Raw genomic sequence first — 9601 nt, 5'->3', positions numbered from 1 at the left:
GGAATATGCCATGGAATAATGGCATTCCCAGTGTTGGGAATTTAGACTCTCCCATAAGCCGTGCCAAATTCCTAAAAAATTTCCCAAGGAATAATGGCATTCCAAGTGTAAGGAATTGAGATCCCTATACCTCCCCCAAAAAATTCCCACCAAAACCATGAAATTACAGCAATCTGGGCCTTCGAAATTTTGAACCCTCCAGTCGCCATCCCCCCCCTCCCCCCCCCAAATTCCTTTAGAAAAGTGGAGTCCAGGCATCATGAATTCCGAATTGTCCATGTGCCATCCGAAATTCCATGGAATAATGGAAGTCCGGGCATCAATAGTTTGTAAAACTCCACTTTCCCCCACAAACTCCCATGGAATTGCACCATCCCAGGCATTAGGAATTTAAAATTCTCCAGATGCCCTCCCAAACTTCCCATGGAATAATGGTATTCTGCATGTAGGGAATCTTCAATCCTCCAGTTCCCCACCCATACTCCCCTGAAATAATGGCATTCCAGGTGACAGGAATTTAGAATCCCCTATAAGGTGCCAGAAAATCCTACAAAATTCCCAAGGAATAACTGCATGCCATGGGCCGGGAATTATCAGTCCTCCACCTCCCCTACCAAACTCCCAACAGAACAATTAAATTACAGGATTCCAGGATTTGGGAATTTGGAATCCTTTAGTTCCTCTCCCAAATTCCCATGGAAAACAGTGATTCCAGGAGTCAGGAATTTTGAGTCATCCGTGTGCCCTCCCAAATTCCAACAGAATAATGGTAGTCTGGCCATGGGGAATTTGAAATCCTCCAGTTCCCCTCTCAAATTCCCATGGAATTGCGGCATCCCAGGCTATAGGAATTTAGAATTCTCCAGATCTACTTCCAAATTCCCAGGGAATAACAGAATTCTGGGCATCGAGAGTTTGGAATCCTCCAGTTCTGCTCCCAATATCCCACGGAATAATGGCACTCTGGGTATCAGGAATTGAGAATCCCCCACACGCTGTTCCAAAATCCCACAAAATTCCCAAGCAATAACGACATTCCAGGTGTAAGGAATTGAGATTCCTCCACCTGCCCCCCCAGATTCCCACCAAAACCATGGAGCTACAGCACTCTGGGCATTGGGAATTTTGAGCCCTCCAGTTCCCCTCCCAAATTCCCATGGAAAAGTGGGATTCTAGGCATCATGAATTTCAAACCATCTGTATGCCCTCCCAAATTCTCATGGAATAGAGGCAGTCCTGGCATTGATAGTTTGGACACCTCCAGTTTCCCCCCACCACCACAAAATTCCCATGGAATTGCAGCATTAGGAATTAGCAGAATTAGGATTAGGAATTTAGAATTCTCCAGATGTCCTCCCAATTTCCCATGGAAGAATAGCACTCCAGGTGTCAGGAATTTAGAATCCCCCATAGCCATCTCTAATTCCAGCCATATTCCTATGAAATTTCTACATTCCAGCTGTCAGGAACTGAGAATCCTGCAGTACTGCTCCCATACTCCCATGGAATAATGACATTTTGGGTATCAGGAATTTAGAATTCCTCATAAGGCTTCCCAAACTTCCACCCAATTCCCAAGGAATAGCAACATTCCAAGTGTCAGGAACTGAGAATCCTCCAGCCCCCCTCCCAAATTCCCACCAAGACCATGGAATTACAGCATTCTGGGCATTGGGAATTTGGAATCCCCCTGTTCCACTCCCAAATTTTCACGCAATTACAGCATCCCAATGGAATACTGGATGTCAGGAATTGAAAATCTTTCAGTTCCCCACCCAATTTCCTCATGGAATAATGGCACTTCAGGTGTCAGGACTTTAGAATCCTTCATACACCCTCCTCAGTTCCCACCATTATGCCAAAGAATAACTACATTTTAGGTGTCAGGAATTGAGAATCCTTCAGTTCCAATCCCAAATTCCCATGGAATTTCAGCATTCACAGTTTTGGGAATTTTGAACCCTCCAGTTCTCCTCAGAAGTTCCCATGGAATAATGGCATTCTGGACAATTAGAATTTTGACTCCTACTGCTTCCCTCCCAGACTGTCACCAATACTAAGAAATTACAGCAGAAATTCCAGGTGTTAGGAATTTGGAATTCTCCAGGTCTGCACCCAAATTCCTATGGAATAAAGGCATTCAGGTATCCAGAATTTAAATACTCCAGCTCCTCTCACAATTTCCCATGGAATAATGAGTTTCCAGATGTTAGGCATTTCCAACCATCTGTATGAACTCTGAAATTGCCATGGAATTGCAGCATACCAGGCATTCGGAATTTATAATTCTCCGCTTCCCCTTCCCAATTCCCAGGGAATAACAGAATTATGGGCATCATATACTTGGAATCTTTCAGCTCTGCACCCAAATCGTCATGGAATAAGAGCATTCCAGGTGTCTGGTATTGACAATCCTCCATTTCCCATCCCAATTTTTCATGGAATAATGACATTCTGGGTGTCAGGAATTTAGAATCCATCATACGCCCTCCCGAATTCACACCAAATTCCCATGGAATAATAGCATTGCAGTTGTCAGGAATTGAGAATCCACCAGTTCCCCTCCCAAGTTACCACCAAATTACCATGGAATAACTGCATTCCAGGTGCTAGGAACTGAGAATCCTTTTGTTTTCCTCCCAAATTCCCATGGAATAATGATCTTCTGACAGTTGGGAATCTTGAATTTACCAGCTGAGAACTGTTAGGAATTGAGAATCCTCCAGTTCCCCTCCCATACTTCCACAGAATAATGGCATTCCAGGAATCAGGAATTCGGAATCCCTCATAAAGCTTCCTAAACTTTCACCCAATTCCCAAGGAATAGCAACATTGCAGGTGTCAGGAATTGAGAATCCTCCAGCCCCCCTCCCAAATTCCCACAAAGACCATGGAATTACAGCATTCTGGACACTAGGATTTTGAATCCTCCATTTTTCCTCCCAAATTCCCATGTAATAACAGCATTCCAGACATCCGAAATTTCGTATTGTTTGTATGCTCTACCAAATTCCCATGGAATAACAGCCTCCCAGGCATGGGGAATTTAGAATTCTTCAGTTCCCCTCCCAGTTTCCTAGGGAGTAACAGAATTCTGTGTGCCAGGAATTTGGAGTCCTCCAGATGCCCTCCCCATTTCCCATGGAAAAATGTCATTCCAGATGTCAGGAGTTTAGAATCCTCCATTCATCTGCCACAAATTCCTATCATAATTCCATGGAACAACAGCATTCCAGCTTTCAGGAATTTAGAATAATCCACTTCCCCACCCAAATCCCCATGGAATTACAGCATTCCCAGTTTTGGGTATTTTGAGCCCTCCAGTTCCCCTCAAAAATTCCCACTGAATAACTGCATTCCAGGCATTGTGAATTTACAGTCCTTCTGCATCCCTCCCAAATTTCCTGCCTTCTTCCCAGATTCCCACTAAGTCTATGGAATTACAGCATTCCTAGCATTGGGAATTTAGAATCGTCCAGGTCACCTCCCAGATTTCCACTGAAACCATGGAATAAACCACATGCCCAATCAATTTGAAGTTGAAATTCTCCATTTCCCCTGCCAATTCCCATGGAATAACCACATTTCAAATTCTGGGAATTTTGAATACTCCATTTCCTCTCCCAAATTCCCACCTAAACCCTGGAATAAAGACATTCCAGGCATTAAGAATTTGGAATCCTCCAGATTGCCTCCCAAATCCCCATAGCATAGCAGCATTCTATGCACTGGAATTTTCAAATCTTCTATATGCCCTCTTAAATTCCCACCAAACCCTTGGAATTACAGCAATCAGGGAGTAGGAAACTAAGAATCCTCCAATTCTCCTCCCTAATTCCCATGGAATCCTCCAGTCCCTGTCCCATACTCCCATGGAATAATGGCATTTGGGGTGTAAGGAATTTAAAATCTCCATATGCCCTCCCAAATTCTCACCAAATTCTCATGGAATAATTACATTTGAGGTGTCAGGAATTTCTAATCCTCCACTTCCCGTCTCAAAATCGCATGGAATAATGATATTCTGAGTGTTGGGAATCTTGAATCCCCCAGTTTCCATCATATACTCTCATGAAATCATGGCATTCCAGGTGTAAGGAATTTAGAATACCACCTAAGTCGTCCCAAAATCCTACAAAATTCCCAAGGAATAAGAGCATTCCAGGTGTCAGGAATTGAGATTTCTCCAGCTCCTCTCCCAAATTCCCACCAAAACCATGGAATTACAGCATTCTTGGAAATGGGAATTTGGAATCCTGCAGTTCCCCTCCCAATTTTCCATGGCCTTGTGGGAATGGAATAGCATGAAAACAATTACCAGGGAACTGGACTGGCCAGTGTACCATGGGATACCTTCTCCCTCAGTTACAGGTTACAAACCAAACGAATGAATTGACAGGTAATCTTCAAGGACTATGGAAGCACAGACTCACTAAGGCAACACCCAATAACCCACCAGTCTGATACAGCACCAGGCTTCACAGATTGTTAGGCCATTGCTCCCAAATTTAGGAATTGCAAAGCTGTAACATGCCATTTCAAGCATCTCAACCAAAATAGAATTGACTGCTAATTCAACAGCGGGTGCTTTAAGAAGACTACAAACTGAAACAAACTCAGTAAAAGAAGCAGTCTTTCAAAACCACATGGTGTTAGATATGGGAACAGTCAAATGGGAGGAGTTTGTATTCTAATTTATACCAGTTGTTGCACTTATATAGATCAGTCAGGGCAAAAGCTAACCACTGGCTATTTGGGCAGACAATCCTATAGAGCATGCCCAGGAAGCATGGCTGGAAAGTTCAAATCCAAGGAAGACTCATGAGCCTTCATCCAAAACAACCAGGAGGAGGCTGACAATCACCTTGTGCAGAAACCATGCACATGTTCAAGGGCTCACATAGTCATGTCATTACAAAATATGTTGCAAAATGAAAGATACCAAACACTTGCACATTAACTAAAAAACATATACAGGCTAGTACGGTGCAAAGAATGGACAGGTGATTTTGTTGTGGAGCAATGCCCGTCACTCCAGGTATCAAATAAACAAATAACTGCCCCATAGGCCTTATATTATAGAGTACTACTGGTTTCTTGCCTAGTTTTCAGGCATCAGAATGCTGTGGATTTCAGCATCATCCTGCTGAGGAAAGAATTTGGTCCAAGCCTGCATCCCAATTTCAGACTGTACAGGAACACTGTGGACTTCTTCTCACTCAACCTGGAGCTGTGCAACAGAACAGAAGTTCAGCCATTACAGCCCTGCATGGGAGAGACTTTAATTCATCTGGGAAGTGTTTGCTAAGGCCTTGTGTGCAATCCTTGCTTGGGATCTATAGTCAGAATTTGTATCCCAGGAACAATGGAATTAATTTAGCTATTCCAACATGTGTTTGCTGATGTTTGTCTTTGGAAATGGAGACAGTGCCTCTGTACAATCTAGTTGTACTGGGAAACTCAGCTGCTGATTGTGTGCTGGTGCTCCTGCCAATCCCTCCCACAAAAGACATTATTTCAGGACTAAGAGCTTCTGCCTTCAGACAGATACCAAGAGTTGCTCCAGCGCTCCTGCCAACAGCCCCTGAAGGAAGGTGCACAGCCCCCAGTGCACATGGGCTTTGGCTCCCTCTGGCACAGAAGCCCCCGGGGCACAGGTCTCTGGGGCAGGAGTGGGGCACCAGCGCTGCCAGGGCTCGAGGGTGGCAGGTCTGTTTGGGCAAGGACTCTGCCACAGCCGCTGATTTCAGTGCTCACAGGGCCCAGGGGTCAGAGCAGCATCCGTGCCCTGGCCCACACGATCCTTGCCTGTGTCACAGCCGCGGGTTTAGGATGGTCACCAGCCGGGACGTGTCCCAAGGAGGCCGAGCCAGCTTCTGTGCAAGGCCCCGTGCCCTTCCTGCTGCGGCTACATCAGAGCCCTGGAGGCTCCTTCTGCTGCCCTGAGCCCGCAGAGCAGGGCAGCGATTGCTGATGGTTTGAGCCATTCCTAAAGATCCTGTTGGGCTGTCTTAGACACTTGGGGGGAGGGATTCCTTCCAACCTGGGCCATTTTGGGTGGGCTGGGGGCAGGCCAGGGCCAGTGGCAGCATGTGCAAGGGCCATTATTGAAACGGTTCACCATGGTCACCATGGCATGGAACAGGACCGTTGGTGAGGTGTGGTGATATAAGAGCCAACGGTGACACAGCCACGCACAGTGCTCGGAGCACACGACGGGACAGGACGGGACAGAGCGGTGCCGTGAGGAGCCCCCGCACAGCGCACTCGTTCCTGTCGGACCCAGAGCTTTTCTGAGAGTTATTCCTGCAGCTGACTTCCCAGCCAGACTGCAGGACTGTTTGTCTCACAGCTTTCCCAAGGCACCTTTCTACAAGGTGCCCTCAAGGCCAGACTGAAATGACAGGCAGATTTCCCAGCTGTTTCCCACTCTTCAAAGTGTTCAGAAGAATGAAAAGGAGAGGCTCTAGAGTCCACCCAGCACAAGAGCCTGAAGAGCCGGAGCCGTTTCAGCCAATGCATGATGGTGAGAGGCACAGCTGGGTAAAAGAGCTGATGGCTGCTGCCAGCTTGATCACTTCCTGTCCCATCCCACCCCATGCCATGCCATGCCATGCCATGCCATGCCATGCCATGCCATGCCATGCCATGCCATGCCATCCCATCCCATCCCATCCCATCCCATCCCATCCCCTGAGGACATGCCCAGGCACAGGACAGAAGAGGGGCCGGGCAGACACCCTGCAGTGCCTGTGCTCGTGTTCCCCTGGAGCATCCCGGGGCTGTCCCTGCTTGGGGAGCGCAGGGCTGGGCTCTGTTCTCCGGCCTCTCCCGCAGCCCCTCAGCTCTGGCTGTGCTCGTTCTTTGCCAGGTGCAGCCATGGACCGCACACACGAGCAGGACCCCACCGGTGGCCGTTTCCGCAGAGCACTGAAGGTACCTGCAGCCATCCCCCCCTGGGCTGGGCCTGCTGTCACTGCTCAGCCCAGCACAGCGCTTGGAGCACTCCATGGAACTTGCCTCTCCTCCCTGTCCTTTGTTCTCCTGCAGATGTTGCAGAAGTTTGTGCTGGTGCGACGTAGAAAGACCAGCACAGCAACAGAGGGCACAGCTGAGCCTGACTCCAGCCTGACCGAACTCCAGGCAGAGCCTGATGTCAGCCCAGATGTGCCTGAGTGCTCAGAAGAGTCTGACACTGTAAGGAGTGATGACAGGGTGCAGGCTGACATGGCAGTGACTGAGGATGTGGGCATGACAATTGCTGACACTGGAGAGACTCAGGGCATCACAAACACTGACACCACTCCCACTATGAGTCACTCTGAGGAGCTCATAGTGGACTACTTCAAAGACCGTTGTGCTTCTCAGCACCACTTAAGCAGCCTGTGGCCAAGGCTCCATGCCTCCCAGGGCTGTGTCTCCACTCAGGCCATGGTCACTGGGCCCCCTCAGTCACTGAAGGCAGAACAGCGTGGCAGGAAGGGAAGCACTTCTCAGAGGAAGCGCTCCAAGTGTTCGCCATTCCTCCCCCAGGTGCCAGCCATGGTGAAAAGCATTCACCAGAGACTGACATCCCAGGGCACTTTAGATGCAAGGCTGCGCACTGACATTCTGAGGCTGGCTGGAGAACACCCTGCTGACATGGTGCTGACCCTCCTGCGCTGTGCCCCAACGTGTGACAGGTATGGGGCCCATGGGCCTTGAGAGCTCAGGGCTCAGCAGCCTTTAGGGCCCATCACCCTGTACAGCCTGTCCAATGGGGCCTGCCAGACAGGTGGAGAGGTCCAGGACCCTCAGGCCCCTCTGCTTCCTGAGCCTGTTGCCACTGCCAGGCTCCCTCCCTGCCCCTCAGGGCACTGGGGCTGTCACAGCTGCACAGGGCATGGTACTGTGACTGAGACCCCCTCTGACACCGAGCTCCAACCCCACAGAGCTGCTGCAATGATGTGGAGAGCCATAGGCTTGTCAGGCACAGCACTGGAGAACGTGCTGCCAATTCTGCTCTGTGTCATGGAGGACTGGCCTCTGCACAGAATGTGCACCTCTGATGGAGACAACGAAGATGTTTTTGCCCTGGCTGTGAGTTTCTGGAACTGGCCCTTGCTCACCCTCCAGCACCAGTCACCTCTCCAGCAGCTCTCCATCCTCTCTGTGCCTCAGTTGCTGGGCTCAAACCTGGGCCAGGGACAGGCTCAGGGGGCACCAGGCCCGCTGCTCCCCCTGCCTCTCCCTCAGGCCCTGCCCCATGGACACCTTGGCACTGAGTGCTGCCTCGGGCTGCTTCTTTCGCAGGCAACTCTGGTGATCTGGGTGCTGGTCCAGGTGCCCCACTGCGAGGAGGCCATGATGAATGCATCCTCCCCTCTGTTTACGGCTCTGCTCTTGCATGTTGTCATCACCACACAGCAGATGCCAAAGGAAGTTGATAACTTCTGGAGAGCGTGCCAGGAGCAACACCCGCTTCCCAGCAAGGCCAACAGGTCCCAGTCCTCCAGTCCTTCCCATGCCCTTGTGGCCAGAACCAGTGCTCCCAGTGTGACCTGGACTTTGCTCTGCACACAGGTTTGCAGTGCAGACCATGAAGGCTCTGCTCATATGTATGCAGTATGAGCCTCAGGTGATGGCAATAGAGCGCAAGCGTGGCTGGGACACGCTGCTCAGTGCTGACACCCAGCACTATGCCGTGGGTCTGCTGGCCAGGTGAGACCCCCATTGCCCCTCTGTCCTTGACATTTGTGCTGTGTGCCCGGGTGCCCCACACAGTACCCGTGTTCATGGGCCAGAGGCCTTTGTCACCAAGGGATGGCCAAGCAGACCGGAAAAGGCTGGGAGAGGAGGTGCCCAAAAAGGGGCAGCCTCTCAAAGTGTCCACATCGCCTTCAAGGATGCTGGGGAAAAACTGGTTCTCTGTGAGTCAATCCTGGGAGAATATTACCACCCCTCAACCTCAGGGTCCTTGTGCCTTTTTCCCCCTGCCAGGGAGATTCGCCATGTATTGATGCCCTTGTGTTCCTATGTTGCACTTCACCTACTCCAGCTGCTCAGCACACAGGAGCCACGCTGGGATCTGTCTGCCCTGGCATTCCCAGTGGAGGTGAGCCTGATGGCCAGAACTGTCTCCCTGAGCTGCCTGCCAGCTCTCTGGCCTCTCATGGCCACAGCTGCCTGGGATGGTGCCCGTGCCCTGTGCTGCTGTCTGGGCCCACCCCTGTGCAGTTCTGGGCTCCTGTGTGTCCTCTGTCACTGCCCTGTGCCTTTCAGGTCCTTGAGTGCCTGGATTTGAGTGAATGTGGGGACAGCATCCTTAAGATCATGTCAAGGTTCCTACAGAGCAATTCCAGGGAGAGGCGTCGCCTGGTGCTCAGGGGCCTTGTGCTGCTCAGCAAGGATCCCTGGATGGCAGCAGCTGAAGCGGCTGTGGAAGTTGGCCAAGTGCCTGGTAAGGATGGCCTGAAAGCGCCAGGCTCAGGCTGGAGAAGCCCCCTGAGCGCGGCGCTCACTGTGTGTGGCTGCAGCTGTGGCCCTGCCCAGTGCTGCCCGCAGGGGCCGCACGGGCCCGAGCCTGGTGCCGATGGAGCCCCGGCCCAGCGGGGCTGTGGGG

General features: G+C 50.5%; 1 protein-coding gene across 1 annotated transcript; it reads left to right on the top strand.

The window, feature by feature from the left end:
- Positions 1-7050: 7050 nt before the first annotated feature.
- On the top strand, positions 7051-9439 carry LOC306815147 (maestro heat-like repeat-containing protein family member 7; the record flags this gene model as incomplete). The annotated part of the gene is made up of 6 exons (XM_079331773.1): positions 7051-7682; positions 7932-8079; positions 8293-8480; positions 8563-8700; positions 8980-9094; positions 9262-9439. Coding segments are annotated over 6 exons (1399 nt in total), but the record flags the coding sequence as incomplete, so codon positions are not given.
- Between the last annotated feature and the right edge of the window lie 162 nt (positions 9440-9601).

This window comes from Erithacus rubecula, assembly GCF_903797595.1.
Source record: "Erithacus rubecula genome assembly, contig: scaffold_1025_arrow_ctg1, whole genome shotgun sequence".
In the NCBI taxonomy this organism is placed as follows: Eukaryota; Metazoa; Chordata; class Aves; order Passeriformes; family Muscicapidae; genus Erithacus; species Erithacus rubecula.
This window is presented reverse-complemented; position numbering and strand designations above follow the sequence as displayed.